The sequence below is a fragment of the Dermochelys coriacea genome, chromosome 3 (assembly GCF_009764565.3).
Source record: "Dermochelys coriacea isolate rDerCor1 chromosome 3, rDerCor1.pri.v4, whole genome shotgun sequence".
In the NCBI taxonomy this organism is placed as follows: domain Eukaryota; kingdom Metazoa; phylum Chordata; order Testudines; family Dermochelyidae; genus Dermochelys; species Dermochelys coriacea.
In genome coordinates this window covers 151,035,845-151,052,168 of record NC_050070.1, presented here as the reverse complement: position 1 = coordinate 151,052,168, position 16,324 = coordinate 151,035,845, and the positions used below count along the sequence as shown (strand labels likewise).

At 44.3% G+C, this 16,324-nt stretch overlaps 2 protein-coding genes across 5 annotated transcripts in view; one reads left to right on the top strand and one right to left on the bottom strand.

Moving 5' to 3' along the window:
* CCDC167 (coiled-coil domain containing 167) overlaps positions 1-12,434 on the top strand; it is a 49,200-nt gene extending 36,766 nt beyond the window's left edge. Inside the window, exon 3 of one of the 2 annotated variants that reach the window (XM_043511600.1) lies at positions 11,495-12,434. In XM_043511600.1, the coding sequence (XP_043367535.1) occupies positions 11,495-11,516 (22 nt within the window). In that variant the 3' untranslated portion in view covers positions 11,517-12,434. The remainder of the gene's footprint in view (positions 1-11,494) is intronic. The other variant, XM_043511599.1, reaches the window with a different exon arrangement.
* The window catches only part of CMTR1 (cap methyltransferase 1), a 54,811-nt gene that overhangs the window by 16,877 nt on the left and 21,610 nt on the right, over positions 1-16,324 (bottom strand). For all 3 annotated transcript variants that reach the window (XM_038397326.1, XM_043511596.1, XM_038397327.2), the window contains exons 4-14: positions 13,021-13,179; positions 8,062-8,154; positions 7,372-7,443; positions 6,608-6,702; positions 6,434-6,506; positions 6,020-6,218; positions 3,913-4,031; positions 3,566-3,662; positions 2,207-2,339; positions 720-899; positions 248-304 (exon numbers count right to left, since the gene is read on the bottom strand). In XM_038397326.1, the coding sequence (XP_038253254.1) occupies positions 248-304; positions 720-899; positions 2,207-2,339; positions 3,566-3,662; positions 3,913-4,031; positions 6,020-6,218; positions 6,434-6,506; positions 6,608-6,702; positions 7,372-7,443; positions 8,062-8,154; positions 13,021-13,179 (1,277 nt within the window). The remainder of the gene's footprint in view (positions 1-247; positions 305-719; positions 900-2,206; positions 2,340-3,565; positions 3,663-3,912; positions 4,032-6,019; positions 6,219-6,433; positions 6,507-6,607; positions 6,703-7,371; positions 7,444-8,061; positions 8,155-13,020; positions 13,180-16,324) is intronic.

Sequence of the window (16,324 nt, the reverse complement as noted above, 5' to 3'; positions counted from 1 at the left end):
GTCCTACTAACGGTTATAAATCATCCCAAGCCAATCAGACTCCTTTAGCTATCCCCGTGTAGCACAGAACAGCACATGCAGTGACACTAGCCAGCCTAGTAACTGTAAGTGCTACTACGCCTCCTGCTTCAGGGCCAAGCCAAGGATCAGGAAGACATTTACAGCAAGCAGGCCACTGAACACAGCTGTCCAGCAGGTAATTCAGTCCTCACCCAAAGCCCCGCTCCCTCTTGAGGTAGATACTCACGTGTCTTGAACAAAGGCGTGAATTTTGGCTAGTGCTTTGATCTGAGCTTTACAGTGGCTGAAAGAGAGAGTGGGTTTCAGTCAGGGAGTGAGTTATCAACCACGCAAATCGTCCTGCTGCACAAAGCAGGATGAGCAAGTGCTGTGGTCCAGGAGCAAGTGTGACTGCTCTAAAGCAGAGCTGGACTGTCACAACCCAGAATGCCATCATGACGACTGCAGGGTTATTGGGGAGAACACCCTTTACGTTCCCAACACTGCAGGTCAGATCTTCCGGTGTGAATGCTCACAAGCCATGCAGTGTATCTCCCTTTGTTGGGCCAGTCTGCTGCTCGGGGCCTCTCCCAGAGTAGGACTCTTGTAACCAATCAGTTTGGCAGTTTAAGATGAAAAGGCCCCCACCCCGGCCTCAAACAGCCGTAAGTCACAGTTGTGCTGGAACCGGCTTTCCCTCTTGTTGCTTCCGCACTCACCCTTCATTTGATCGGACCATGTAGTCGTAGAACTCGTGGTCACCCTTGATCACTTCTACGGGGACGACAAGATTTACATCCATGTCAGAGCTGAGTAGCTGGTTGAGTTTGATGTTCGCCATGAAGAGATATTCCCGCACGTCATCAATGCCTGACTTTAGCCCTCTACACACCACGTACCTGCCAAGCAAACCAGAGACTCCGCTTGGAATCAGTCCTCCCGCACATCCAACTTGCCTTTCACACTCCCAACATCTCAGCAGCCCGCCCCTCTGGCTTCCCCAGTATCAGGAACGTCTTTGCCCCAGGATACTCTTCCATAGCTCATGGTAGTGCAGCCTAGCCCTCTGCAGGGCCATTCTACTTCCTCCCGCTTTTCCTACTCTCTGCAACAGCTGGTGACCTCAATCCTTCACCAAAAATCCCCAAACTTCACAAGCTCAGATCTCTTCAAAGAAATAAGCCAGCAGGACTCATGCTAAAATAGAGAGTCAGTTTTAATCCTGTTCCAGCCGCAGGTGTAACTAGCCCGTTACCAGCTCACAGCTCTACCACAGCCCTGGTATGGCAGTGTAAGGTAAAGCCTCCCTGTACAGGCTCAAATGTCTGTCTCACTTTATCTCACAGCACAATGCATCTGAAGGACACCAAAATCAGCATGGCCCTATAATAGGTTACAGCATGGGACTGGGTCTACGGACACCCGTTTTCTAATGAGGGCTCTGGCAGGGATTTCATATTTTCCCCAGCTCAGAGACTGCTTAATGCAAAATAGAGATTAAGAAGGACAAGAGATACAGGTTTCCAGATGATACTGGAGAGAGACAGCAGTCAGATGAAAGGCAGAGATAAAAGGAGGATATTCTAAAATGATGGAAGTTGCAGAGGAGAAGGCTCTCAAACTAACAATCGGCAAATGGTGTGAAAGCACAGAGGTGTTACTTAAAAACAGATGTTCTGTGTTGACATTAATGTTCCCTTGGCATGTCTTGTAAGAGTTGTGGCCTTGGAAAATTTCTCTTCCTATCCCTTTTGTGGGGCATGCTGTGTGCTATGTGGCGGCTATCATCCTCCCCAGAGATGGCTGCATCTTAGGAGTGCCACATGTACAGTTTGTATAGCATTAAAAGATCCAAAGAGATGAAAATACACAACTGTAATGTACATAATATGCCCTAATTTAACTGGATCCTTAGATTGCATCTTGCAAAACAGAACAGATTTTATAGTAAACTCCATTGTTCTCACACTGGAAGTAGACAGCATAGGCAGAAACAGACCATAGTAATTTGGTAAATAGCCTCTTAAACCTGTCAAACACTGTCACTTTCTAAACATTTAAAAGTATTTCCTCCTATGAGGCAGACATTAGATGGTTCCCAGCTGAGACAGGTCATGGAGGTTACACTAGACCTGCAGTTACACAAACAGAGCTATTGCACTGTTAAGGGGAAATGGCTGCATTAATTCTCCCTTCAGAATCTCACCTCTCTGAGTTTGCGGGACGGCTCGTCACAGGTTTAAAGAGACTCACTCGCTCGAAGCAACAGTACAGCAAATATATAAGTCCCACGCTGAATGGCGTGAACAGGTCGAAGGTTTTGCAGACAAAATGTCCTCCTGCGGCAGAGAAAGGAAGACCATTGCAGCCAGCAGGTTACAGGGAAAGAGGGGAAAAATACTAAGTGTCTCAATCCACACACACACACACACACACACGGAGGCTTTTGTACAGTTCAAAACTGCATCAGAAAAACAGTTTCATAAATCAATGTAGTAAGATGGACCAACTGGGTACCACATACCATCCCCCCACTTAGTTCCCCACCTCCCGAAGACCCAGGAAAGAGAGAGGCAGTTCCCAGCCAGGTGGAGGGGATGTCACCTAAGAACAAAACACTCTGCCTGCTGCTTCCACAGCACTCCCAACCCAGGGGCCCAGACCGCCAGCATGGCACCACCCTGTGTGCAATCCTTGACAGTCTGCAGCTCTCATCGCTCCCCAAGAGCTTCATGCTGCGGAAAAAACTGGATTTGAAATGAAAAAGCTAGTTTAAAAACACAAGTTATCTTAGTAGAGGAGTGTCTGTGCTCTATACCTTCAAGTGAGTCTCCTTACTTCCTCAGGGCAAGACAAAGACACTCAGCTTTGAGGTTCTCATTCCCCCAGGAGAAAGCCCCAGAGGAGATGCCTGACTAGGAGAGACACAATGAACGTCACTCTGTCAAATCTCACTGAGAAGCAACTTGCCTGCTGGGTCACGGCTTCAAATACTTGTGAGCCCAGTGGACAAGACAAGCAATTACTTGGCGAGTGTTTCTAAACGCCTCCACTCTAGCTTCTCAGTGCAGGACTGCCCGCTCTGAAAGGAAGCATGGAATGCTAATCGATCCCATAGGATAAGAGTCATCAAAGCAGATGGCATTCATCACTAAGGAATAGGTAGGAGAAAGGGAAGCACTCTTCTCACTCTGAAGCCAGGTGATGGTTTCAAGTGGGAAAGGCTGCAAGTCACAATTGCACAAACTCTGGGTTGCTCTTACCAGCCAAATGGTTTGCTCAGGAAGAGGCTGCTTTAGCTGGTAATGTGTAAAAGTCAACAGTAAAGCAGAGATTTTACGAAGATATCTTGCCCCTTCTCCAGCTGGAGGGAGCACAGCACTGGCACAGCATGGTTCCCTGGCCATCTTTGGCAAACTTATCTCAGGGTTTAGGGAACACACCTACTAGATTCAACAGAATCTAACATTACAACGGGAGTGACTCCATACACTGTTCTATAATATCCATCTGCAAAGCCACCCAATCCCTGGAGAGGAAGGGGAGAAACAAAGAGAAAAGATACCTGTCCGGACGATAGAGAGTCCTGTAAGGAACTGGCAAAGCATCAGCTGTTTGCTTAGAATTTCCTGCAGGTTCTCCTGACCCTCCACAGAGAAACCCTGAAACACACATCAAATGGTGAACATCTCTGTAAATCTGTTGGTTAACTGAGGGAGTCTTAAGGAATTTACAGTCAAATTTTGTAACTCGCAACAGTTTCTATTCCCTGGGATAAATTGCTAATGTCAGGACATTTCATGGCAAGCCTCGCCAAATCTCATGCAGTAACTGAAAAGATGTCACGTCACCACTGTACTCTGGCTGATGGCTACGGACACTCATTGCAGAGCAAAGGAGGAATGAACGCACCCCATCTGCCATTAAGAAATGCACCCCCTTGCGATCAGTGTTGTCCAAAACAAAATTCCGGAAAGCAGTGATGTTCTCTGGGCGGGTGATATCTCCATCTCCATCAATCCCGCCCTCTCCTAAGAGGAAAAGAAAAGGCGGTTACGAGCATGTTTGCAGAGTGCTTGCAGGAGATCAGGACATGCAAGCGATCAACACGCTGACCTCCAATGATCAAACATTACCAATGGTCAGTGAGCGAGTACACGCATCTTGGACGCTGCATCAGGACCATTCCCAAGAACTCTCACAAACATGATTCTTGCTAGAAAGAGGTCAGCACAACTTTCTTTGGCTAGATTGGCTTCTGCTTGCATTAGCCAGACTGAACCAACTCACATTATAACTTGGTTTTAAAAAACTATGCTTCAGCCTTGGGAAAGCCCAGATTGTTCCCTCCTCTAGCGGCTGAACAGGGCCTGACTATGCTACAACACAATGTTGTTCCAGGAAGGAACAAGACATAATTGGTCCCATCAGAGCTTTAACAATGTCAGTTTCCTAGTGCAGATGGACCCTTAGTCGGAAACACAGCTTTGTCTATGCCGGCCAGAGAAACTGCATTAGCAATCTTTCACTAACATCCATGATCATCAGCATTCTCTGGAAAGGCATTAACAATTATTTCCAAACTCACGGTAGTTTGCCCTTACACCTGCTCATGTGCAAGTGTGCTCAGCAATCAGCTAGAAAGGGGGAAGATATGTTCAACAGCAGAACTGTTTTTAAAGACAGCATTTTACAGATTTCTCATATGACTCTTTTAAAGGGTAGATCTATATTTTCCCATAGTTGGTATTTTAAAAAGTTGTGTCCTAGAATAGACTCTAGATATTCAACTAACTCCCAGTCCTGTGGTATCTGTAATGTACTGTTGATTTCTATTCTCTGCAGTTTCCATGTCTGCTGTTTCTATTCATTGAATGACAAGTGACTAGAAATGTACATTATCAAGAGAAAACAGCAGAGCTCGGGGTGCACAATAGTTCTTTGGTAATGAAATTCCTCATCGATTACTCTGCCACTGAGAGGAGTGGGACTGGAATTTTTTTTCAGTCTTCTTTGCACTTGGTGCAGGGTTCAAGGATTTTCCTCCCATCACTAAGAGAGGAGTTCATACGTGTCTCAATACATTTTAGAGTGCATTAGGCCCAGACAAAAAAAAAGGGAAACATGAAAATGCATCAAAATAATTGAGCTATTCATTCTCACAGCTATCAACTCCCTCCATAAGAGCACTGACCGAGAGTGAGATATGAAGATCCAAATGCTAGGATGATCCTTTTATCCACCTTGCTGCTCAATGAGAACTTTCCTCTTACTGAACTGATCCAGAGGTGCCAGACAACCACCAAAGTTCATGATTTGCAAATGTCAAAAGTGACTTTGGCTTTTCAAAATCAGCCAGAAAGTAACTAACTGGCACCAGCAATAGGTTGTTTGGGGTTCTTGCTGGAAAGGCAGACTGGTTACTTCACTTTTTGCAATTCAATCATACTTAGGTTTCCTTAACAAAGCCTGAGATTTGCTGGCAATCCCCTTATTCCACTTTCTACTAATAGATGCAGCAGATGGAATCAGAGCTACTTGCAGTTAGCAGGAGTCCAAAATAACTTAAATCACACATAAACGGTGGAAAGATCCTGTAAAGAAGAAATCTAGTAATTAATGATAGGGGACGGAGTCAGATCTAGGTTTCTATTCTAGGCTCTGCCAAATGATCCTTGGGCAAGCCATTTCATTGCTTTATGCTTCAGTTTCCCCATCTGTAAAATGGGAGCCAAACCACTGAGTTATCTTAAAGCGCTTTGTCAGCCTCGGACAGGAAAGTGCTGCAAGTACAAAGTATTATTATAATACACACAAGCTGGAACCTGAAGTGCAGAATATAACTTGATGTTCAGACTTGCCACCCTCAACCCATTACAGGGCAGTTCCTCTTCTTCATAAGGATGGCTCTGGATGGCCATTGTGCACAGGTTTCTTTTAGATCCCTAACCCTAACAGACTATCAGTCCTCTGCCATGCAGGTGATCACACACACACACACACACACACACCCCCATACCGTAATAAGGCTCAAAGAGCTCGCTAGAGGCAGAATAGAAATCCTCCAGTTTAAAGTCATTTGGTCCTTTCAAGGTCATGCCGAATCCTTTTGCGTGCCACTTCTTCCTCCAGAGAACGTATTCTGAGAAACCACCGGGGCCAGCACACACATCAGCAAAGTAAAGCAGCTCTGCGTCCCGCTCCTTGATTAGGGGCTTCTGCAAAAGGAAATTGGGACACTTCTAGTAGTCCAATAGCAACTTCCCACCAAGCAAGCAAATTACTGCATCCCGCTGCTGTACTCTTGTACCTCTAAGCTATGGTCTCTGCCTCTTTAAAGCAGCCTTTGTCCCCAATGGTGCCCTGAGGAATCTTCCCCCACCCATTTCCCTTTTCTTAGGGAAGGCATTCAAAGGACAAGAGAGAACCTCACCCCATGAGAGTCCTTTGGGTTTGTGAACATGTGGTCGAAGACGTAGTCCATGTTTGCCATCTTCATTGCCGCTCTGTAAATGCACAAAAAGGGCACCTGTTAGTTTGCCCCAGGCTCACCAGGCTGCTGCAACCCAAAAGAGAAAGGTACTGCAAACCCAAAGGTCCTGCAGACCTGTTCAGGAAGAAGACTCCCCGGATCATCTCGTAGGGGTTGGACCTTGTCCGGGCTCGGCGCATCTCCTCTCCGTCCAGCTCATCAAACACGCTCTGCAAAGGCAGAACCAAAACTACACTAGCCACGGCACAGGCAGGGGGGACAGCCAGCTTGGGTGGTTCCTAACCCCATGGTGATTTCCCCCTCACAGTTATCTCTAGACTGGGTGACACCCACACAGGAACATTTCCTGAAGCTGGCATCCTTCTTCAGTCACATATCTACATCCAGTCCTGGCCCCACAATTCTTACAGTGAGCTCAGGGATGGGGAATGGTACTAGACTGACAACCCCACAGCATAAGGCCTACTTAGCCAGAGATTAGATAATCACAGCACAAACTCTCCCCCCTCCCCACTCACCCATACACACACATCCACCTTGGGAGGGAAAAGGGAGGAGCACAGCAGACCAGGAAGAAAGTGTTCATCTCCACAGTCCCATTCAGTCTCTGCTAACACTGCGATTGAAGGGGCCGTTATGTCAATTGCCTCTGTGGTTTGTGTGCTGTCCACACTTGTCATTTCACACAGGTTGCCAAACAACCAGGCAGTAATGACTTCCCACTGTTACCAACCCACACTGAATCTGCACTGGTGGCAAAAGGCTTCCTCTTTCATTGCCAATGGCCTTCGTTTCCCACTCCCACTAATACCTTTTTACGAGCTCTCTTCCCTTCTCCTCCCCAGCCCTAAAATCGCTCTCCAGCAGCGTGCGCTCACCTTGCACTGCAGAACACTGTGCAGAAACTCTTCTCGGCAGAATTCCGTTTCATCTTCAATTACCAGCTTCCTCTAGGGCAGAGCAGTGAGAAAACCCCCCTCAGTTAGCTGACGCTGTGCCATTTCTTTTAGTGGGGCACTTCCCAGAACAAGCTTGCTGCATTATTCCTGTGTGTTGCAATGCTACAAGCGAGAGAGCCAGGCTAGGACTGGGAGCAGTGTCAAGCGGCAACCCTAGTTTGCCCTCCGTGTGTGAGTTGAATGTGGATCACAGAAGCACTCCCCAGGCTGTCAGATCCAACTGAGGGAAGCGGACAGCCCTGAACTGCCTCTAGTCCTAACCACCCCTCCAAAGAGCAAGGAAGAGGGGAGGGGGAAGAGAAGGATATCATACCAAAAAGAGTCACAGAGCGCAACCAAGAGAGTAGTGAAACCCAGATGCTATCTTGTGACATCTGTAACAATGGCAGCAAAACATAACGATGTGATAACTCAACTTGACAATGCAATCCCCACAATGCCATCAGACTGGGACTGGTCTGACTAGGGACTTATCTGACCTTCATCCCCATAATATCTGTGGCTCTCTGCAACTCTGATGACAAAGCAGTGTGCCAGTTACACAAAACTGAGCACCATCAGTCTAAACAAAAGAAGGAACTACTGGGACTTTGTTTTTCAGAGCTATACCTTCCCCACGGTCATCCACTCCTTCATCTCCTGTGCATCGGGGATTTCAGTGGTGCATTCTGGGAACCAGTCCACCTGTTCATAGGCACTGGGCTGCAAACGTAAGACAGGAGGATTCAAAGAAGACTCGTGCTTTTTCACAGAACCTGACAACCCCATAATTACAGCAGGCTGGCATCCCAACCCCATCACGATCTTTACGTGGAGGCTTTGTCCCAGGACTTTTAGGGCTAAATAAGCAACTTTCTTCCTAACGTGACACACTCATCAGAAACAACTTTAGTACAACCAGAATGCTGACAATATCCGGAAATAAAACAGCTGAAGCGCACCATCCCAAAGAGGTTCATTTCAGAGAGACAGCAGGGAAGATGCTTGTATGCAAAACTCTGTTACTTCCTACAGGTGCTTAACATGTAAGCTTTCCCTATGCCACTCTGAAAGGCCCTCTCGCTGGAACGTTTTACAATCTCAAGAGGAAATCATTTAAGCTGTTGGGTAAGCCTAAAATAACTCCAATCCTCCAGGAAGAGGAGCTGCACCCACTTCCTTTGACATTGGAATCATTATTTGTATTATTGTAATGCCCAGAAACCCCAGTCACGATTGAGGCTTAATTGTGCTGGGTGCTGTACATACATAAGACAGAGAGTGTGCCTGTCCCCTCACAATCTATATAGATCATAACTGTGACATTTGCACTCAATGTTGTTTTTTTTACCAGATATGTACCCGATGTTTTAAATTTCATATTATTAGCACCTTATCTGTCACTGCTGGGATGCCGATCAAGGATTTATTTTCATGTAATGACCTGTCTGTCTTTCCCAAATTTCTTCCATGCTGAAAGACCTGAGAGGATGCAGGAACATAGTTCCTCTGCATTTCATATGGAACATACTAATAAACACCCCTGGAAAACATACTAATTATCAGACACATGGGAATGAAATTTTACCACAAAATTTTTTTTGCCCCTTCCTCCCACACCTTATACCAATTTTTATCCAAACTGATAACCCCAAACACAGTGAACAACTATCCATAGGAACTGCCATGGCAAGTCAGAAGAGTGATCAATCTCAAGGGCTCTCAACCTTTCTCTTTCTGAGGCCCACGCAACATGCTATAAAAACTCCATGGCCACCTATGCCACAACAACTGTTACTCCTGGGAGAATTCTGCACCAAAAAATTAAAAATTCTGCAAAATTCTACATATTTTATTTGTCAAAATAATGCAAAATAATCACACCAGTTTCACTTATTTTGGTAATTTACTTAAACTACCATACCCTGCATTCCAGTTATAATTCTGGATTTTCATTTAAATTACATTACAAAACACCAAACACCAAAATAAAAGTAAAGTAGAATGTCATTTGAAATTGCTCAGACTTTCACACATGAAAGTCACACAGTTTTGCTAATCATCGTCCTGAATTTCAGCACAATCTAATATTTTCATTTAAATTATAGTACAGAAAACAGAGCCTTCAAGTTTTTCTCACTTAGTGATTTCCTTCTGGCAGAAAGGATCAAACTGTACAGTGAAAAACTTCTCTCTGCATCTGCAGAATTTGAGACTGCATTTGTGCAATTCGAGGCCAGTTGGGTGATATTTGGAATTCTCTCTTTCACTGAAAGCCAAAGCACTTGGGAGTCTACAAAAATAGGTTGACTTTGAACAGCTTCAGGCACAATCTTTTCCCTGTTCATGTACCTCAGAAAAATGCGGTATTGCTTGAAAATACTCTTAGTGTTCGGACAGGATATAAACATGCGGAGGATCAAATAACCTACAAGCCTTCAGAAAATTCAGACCTGGTTGTCCAAATTGCAAATATTTGTCAAGCTTTTCAGAAGCTTCATGGAATATCTCTTTAAAGAAATCTAGACAGGCAAGTCTTTCAACAGGAGATAAGTTTTCTGACTCTCTAAATTTGAAGAACTCGGAGGTGCTTTCTGAAGGCAGCTCTAGATGTGAGCTGAAATAAATTTGTTAGTCTCTCAGGTGCCAGAAGTACTCCTGTTCTTTTTGCGGATACAGACTAACACGGCTGCTACTCTGAATCCAGAGGGTCAAACACTTTAACAGTGCAAGGCTTCCTGCTCTCAAATGCCAGATATAAACTCAGAATTTGCTCACATTTCTATGCTAGAAAAGTGATCTGTACTTTCAACAATGCATACTTAGTTGGGTCATTCAGCATTTTTTGAATAGTTTGCACAGAAACTGGAGAGCTGCTGTTGCACTCTTCATTAAAGAACTCCTTGTAGAACTGAAAGTTCTTGCAGTTTCTGGTTTATTAAACAGAGGTACCTCCCTTTCGTACTACCGGAGTTATAGAACATGTTTTTGAAGCACCATACAAATGTATCAACCAGCTAAAAAGGCTTTCTAAATGATTCACCAATTAAGTTAACAATATGTGCCAAACAGGCGATACACACAGAATTTGGAAACAGTGTAGTAAACACAGAATCAAATGCTTTTTCATGTAACTAGCATTGTTAGTATCAATTACTACAACATTTTCATGATCAATCTGGTACTCATTTACTGCTTTGACTACAGCCTGTGAAGCAGCTGAGTGATTAACAGGATCTAAAAACATTGTATCCACCAAAAAAGAGTAAACATGCCCATTGCAATCAGGTTCTAATGGTGCAAGCAGTACATTCAAAACTGATCTTGCCTCATCATCACACCATTCAAAAATAACAGCAATTTTCTTGTCTTTAAGCTTCAGTTTTCCTTTTCTTTGAGGTACACTTCAGTCAGCTATGTCCTACCAGCAATTGCACCACCATTCCCAGACCCTGCTGTCAAGAAATTCTCTCACAAGTGGGTGGTCAGTCTTTGACAGGGTGATGTTGGCACTTGCTAGTGTCTTCACCCATGCTGTACAAATCTGAAAGCAGAAGAAGTTAGATAAGTCTTGAGTGAGGACAAATGTTTACTACCCATGTAACATCGTTAATATTAGATTAATACATTTATTCGTATTATATTTAGTCCTGAATTTCTAGATTTTAATTTAGATTTATAAGTATAGTAAATGATCACATGATTACACATATACACACACACACACACACACAGAGTAATATTTAGTTATTTGGCTTATGCCTCTATCCATGAAGACTAACTCAATAACAAAAATGCATTATTAAATTACAATCAACTGTAAAACACCATGTGAAAGCTAGTGCAAAAGTTACATAGTGTAGAGTGTATTATCAATAGAAAACTGACCAAAGTCATCACTTAAAATAAAAAGTTTAAAAACAGAGCTGTCTATTCAAGATCTTTGAGCAAGTGAAGAGACCACATCGCTATGGCTCTTCTATGCTACTTATCTTATATTTCAGTATTATAACATTTTCTTAATTTCCACTCACCTCCACATGTTCTTTCTTTTGTTTTTCAGTGTACTTGTAATGGCCTTCTGATGTTGGTTTCTGCCTTCCTCTTGAGTCGCGTCTTCCTTCAATATGTGTTTTTTTTTGATGCAAAATGATCCACAATTGCAGACCATCGGTCATGATTGAGAACAACATTACAGGATGTGCAAAATAATTTCTCCCCATCTGCATGCAATTTCGTAGGGGATTCTGGAGTACTAGAAGCTGGTGCAGCTATTTTTGATGCATGATATGAAGGCTGTTCAGGTTGTACAAAACAACAAATATCCCTTTGGTAACTTCATCTGGACCTGGCTGGCTACTTCGGGAACTGCTTTGTTCTGACTGTCTTGACATTTTATTGACTGCCTGACAAATGTTTTATTTCCCCTCAATGTTGTTGTTTTTTTTTAAAATGGTAAGTAAAATAGACTCTGAGCTTAATCTAACCCCATTGTGCCACTCTGGCAAAGGAAAAAGGCAAGAAAGCACATAGACCTTCTTAGCCGAGGATTCCCTTACGTCATTTACTATAAGTCTCCTTTACATCACTCTGGCAATGTAAAGGAGCCTTCAAACTTTTATACCTGTTTTAGGTTCCTGGAGGAATTAGGGTGACCAGACAGAAAGTGTGAAAAATCATGACGGGGGTGAGGGCTAATAGGCGTCTATATAAGAAAAAGCCCCAAATATCGGGACTGTCCCTATAAAATCAGGACATCTCGTCACCCTAGGGGGAATTGACTAAGAATGGGAACAATTAACTGCCAACCCGAACATAAGAAGCCTGTTTACTTAGCTGTTACATTTCTGGTCTGCCTCAGGGGACAGAGCCTGGCTCACAAAGCCCTACCCCTCCAAGCCAGGGGCACCACGAGTCAGTCTCTCACGCATTTGCACACAGGCACACACCCAGCCCCGCCCCCTAAATGTCTCTCCACGCACGCCTGCCCAGCCCTCCTCTTGCTCCCCTTCCCCATGCGGTGATTTAGATCTGCCAGCTCCTCCGGGCAGATGGGCTGCTGGGTAAGGTGCACATGTTCTCCACAGATTTCTTTGCTCCTCCATTTTTCTGCAGGGTAGCAAAGAAATCTGCGGACAGTATGGATTCTGTGCCCTTGAAATGGTACAGAATTCCCCCAGGAGTAAGAAGTTTTTCTGCAAAAGCTAGGGCCGGCGTTAGGGGGTAGGGAGCAGGAAAATTGCCCGAGGCCCCATACCACAGGGGACCCTGCAAAGCCAAGTTGCTCAGGCTTTGGCTTCAACCCCAGATGGCAGGGCTTGGGGCCCTGGGCTTATACCCCACGTGGCGGGGCTTCCACTTTTCACCCTGGGCCCCAGTGAATCTAATGCCAGCCCTGCTTGACGGACCCCTTGAAACCTGCTTGCATCCCCCGAGGGGCCCTGGACACCTAGTTGAGAACTGCTGATCTATCTGATCAGGCATTTGGCCCCTACGTGTAGCCAGCTGCAAGAAACCCACAGGATGGCAAACCCAGACTATAACAAAGCAGAGCAGAAAAGGGACGTGACACGGCGAATAGTTAGTTACCTCTGGCTCGTCCCGCCAGTCAATGTTCAGATCCCCATCGAACCCTTTCAGGGTCAGTCCCAAGCCTCTTCTTCCCTTCTGATTGGAGGCCTCAACAATATCCTTCCTTCCCTGGTTGTATTTCCCCAGACCTTCTCCTTCTCGGAAGCCCATCTTGGCCTGGAAGACAAAGCAAATGGAGCATATTGGAAGCATCCGGACACAAATGTATGCACTCCTGTGAGCTGTGGGCCAGCAGGATAAATGATACCAAGTTGCATTGCTATGATTAAAAAGTATGGAGTGTGCTTAATGAATCTCAATTGAGGCTTTCAGGATTCTCCTTCCAGCTCATTCCCATGATGAAGTGGGAACTTGATCTAGAGAATTACATTTGTAAAGACATCATTAGAAACGGTTTAGCTTTACAAGAACAACCTCCTTCATTGAAAAAGCACTGGGGAAGCCAGCAGCCATTTGTCACCACAGAGCGTGGATGGTACAAGCTCTGCAAAATGCTGGTGCAGAAAGTTTCATACTGGGATGAATCTGGCTGCAAACAAAGAGATTCCCATAACTACCAGCTAAAACTGCACCTGTAAGAACCTGGAGCAATGCAGGACTCTCTCCCCCTTAAGTGCAGCTTTTATGACTTAGCCTAAGAGAAGAATTGTCATTAACTTGCACTTCTTACAGCTTTTCTCTTTGTAGGTCTCAGCCACTAGACCGTGAAAAGAACCTACACGGTCACGTTTCATTCTATTTAGTAGAGGGGGTGCATACGCATGCACGCACGCGCACACACACTTAAACATGGCTTAGGAGGAGTCCATTTTAATCATTAAATTGTCTATTTCTTCCTCCATTTGAAAACCATTGCTAACTACCAGCCTTTCCGAGAGGGGAAGTTAAACACATCAGATGGGCAGCAAGTATCTCCATGGGCAGCTGTTCTACGGTCTAGTCTATCTGGCAATGAATTCCTAACACACACACTGGTCAAATTTGACAACTACTGATTCAGTTACATATTGACTTCTACGGCCACTGAATTTTGAACAAAGATTTAGTACTGAAGGGTTTTTGGTTTTTAATTTCCTGCTAATACAAAATTGTTAGTCTCCCTCTGGCAAACACTTTGACGGATACCACCAAATCTTTATACCCAACAGTGTAAAAAAATTAAACTTCCCAAATGCACGTATCTGTGCTAGGTGCTTGAGAGACTCTCAGGGCAACAGAAAGGACAGGTTGTAGTTACAGCACTGGACTGGGATGCAGGAGAGTTGGATTTGATTCCTGGCTCAGCCACGGAACTCATGCCTCCGTTTCCCATGTGTAAAATGGAAACAGCACTTCCCTACCTCACAGGGGTGTTGGGAGGATAAAATCCTTTAATGATCGTGGCGCTCAGATACTATGGTGATGAGGATCAAATATTTATTATTTGTATTAACATAGCACTTACGAGCCCTAGAGATAAAGGCCTATACAAAACTGGATGCACAGAGAAAGACTCTCACCCTGCTGTCTGTCTACTCTAAGCACAGGGATGCTGTAGTCCATTTAGGGCCTATTACAAAGAGAAATCCTATTATTTTATTAGAACAGACAAAAGTGGTGTAATCCATGGGAGGGGGTTGGTGATCATCTTAAGAGCTCAGCTGGCAGCCTTTCTATGGAGATTCTGGCTCTAAATGCAATAGACCTAGCTTTAATAAAACAAAGTCACAGGTGCTTTCTTTGCAGAGGGTTAAATATAAATTTTATTTCACCTTTCCCCAAACTGCGAAAAAACATGCCAAAGCATCAGAAACAAACCAAAAGAAATTCTGATTTCACAGCCAGGGTTTTCAGTGTGCAAATCTTCCTCGGTGCTGCCCCAGCTCATGAGGTTGAACCATCCCAGCATCCAGATTCGGCCTGCCTGTAGCTTTGAGCCTTCAAACTGACCACATAACAGTTTCAGTACTCTCCTCTCAACTTCCTGGTCTGAGCATCCGGCTTTTCATTCTGAAGCCAGCAGTCTCAGTTCACAGGCTTCAGACATGCACACACAAGGCTTGCAATCTTTCAGAACCACTCCCCATTCACACACTCAGGAAAGCTGCTCTTACCTGACCCTACTCCTGCCTTGACTGGCCCAGACTCTACCTTCCTCACCAAGCCTCACTGGATCTTTTCATAGTTGGATTAGTTCCCGTTTTCCTGGCTAACTGTTGTCATGACAACCTCAACTTATTTCCAGGTGCCAGCACTCAAACTCTAGAATTTATTTAATTCCCCAAAAAAGTGAAAAAGGAACTAGAACAGGAAAATGCTGCACCATAAATAGACAAAACAGGCAGAGGGGGAGGAAAGGGAAACATTCATACTCCATTCATATAACTTTTACTCAATCATAGCTCGTGCAACACAATTAGTTTTATAAGACACAGAAACTTGTTAAAAGAGGAAAAAGGCTTCCCTAAATTATACAGCTCCACAAAGCCTCAGACAACCCTGTCACATGCTCTTCCCCTTAAGAGGGAACTACTGTTTCCATCTGCATCTCTCTGTATCTCAACAGGTGGTCAGCATTTTTGTGTTGAGTTCTTGCTCCCATGTGTTCTCTCCAATTAATACAGTTGTAGGGCTAAATACCACCTAGTAAAGCATGTGTTCTTATCCTTCATTGTATTTAACCAGGTGAGAGATGGTGATGAGTTACTAGTATGAGAATGGAGCCTAACAAGTAATATCTTTGCATTTCTACATCTCATTTTATTGCAAGACATTCTTCTTCTACAGCACTGACCCATTGCTCCCTTAGGAATAGTTTCCTACTAATATAGGAGATTAGGTATTTTTCTCCTTTCTTCTCTTGGATTAATACAACCTCCAATCCTACTTCAGATGTATCTGGTTAAACTATAAAGGGTTTCTTAAGACAGGATTTACAGGAGGAGTTCTGTGCTACGGTCTTTTTTAATGCATCGAAAGCAATTTGACATTCTTCAGTCTAATTTAGCCCTTTTCTTTTTGGCTTTTTTACTAAATCCGTCAGAGGAACAGTAATCTGTGATAACTGGAGAATAAACCTATGATAATAGCCAGCTAATCCCAGGAAAGATCTCCCCTCTTTCTTTGTGAGGGGGATTGCAGCCTCCATAACTGCTTTAAACTTGGACGCTTCTGGCTTAATTTTTCCATTGCTAACAATATATCCTCATTATCTGGTCTCAGAACTGCCCAGCAACACATTTGAAGATTAACAGTCAAATGGCTTTAGCTATTGCACCCGTCACCAACTCTATGTGCTTCAGGTGACTTTCCCCATCAGGAC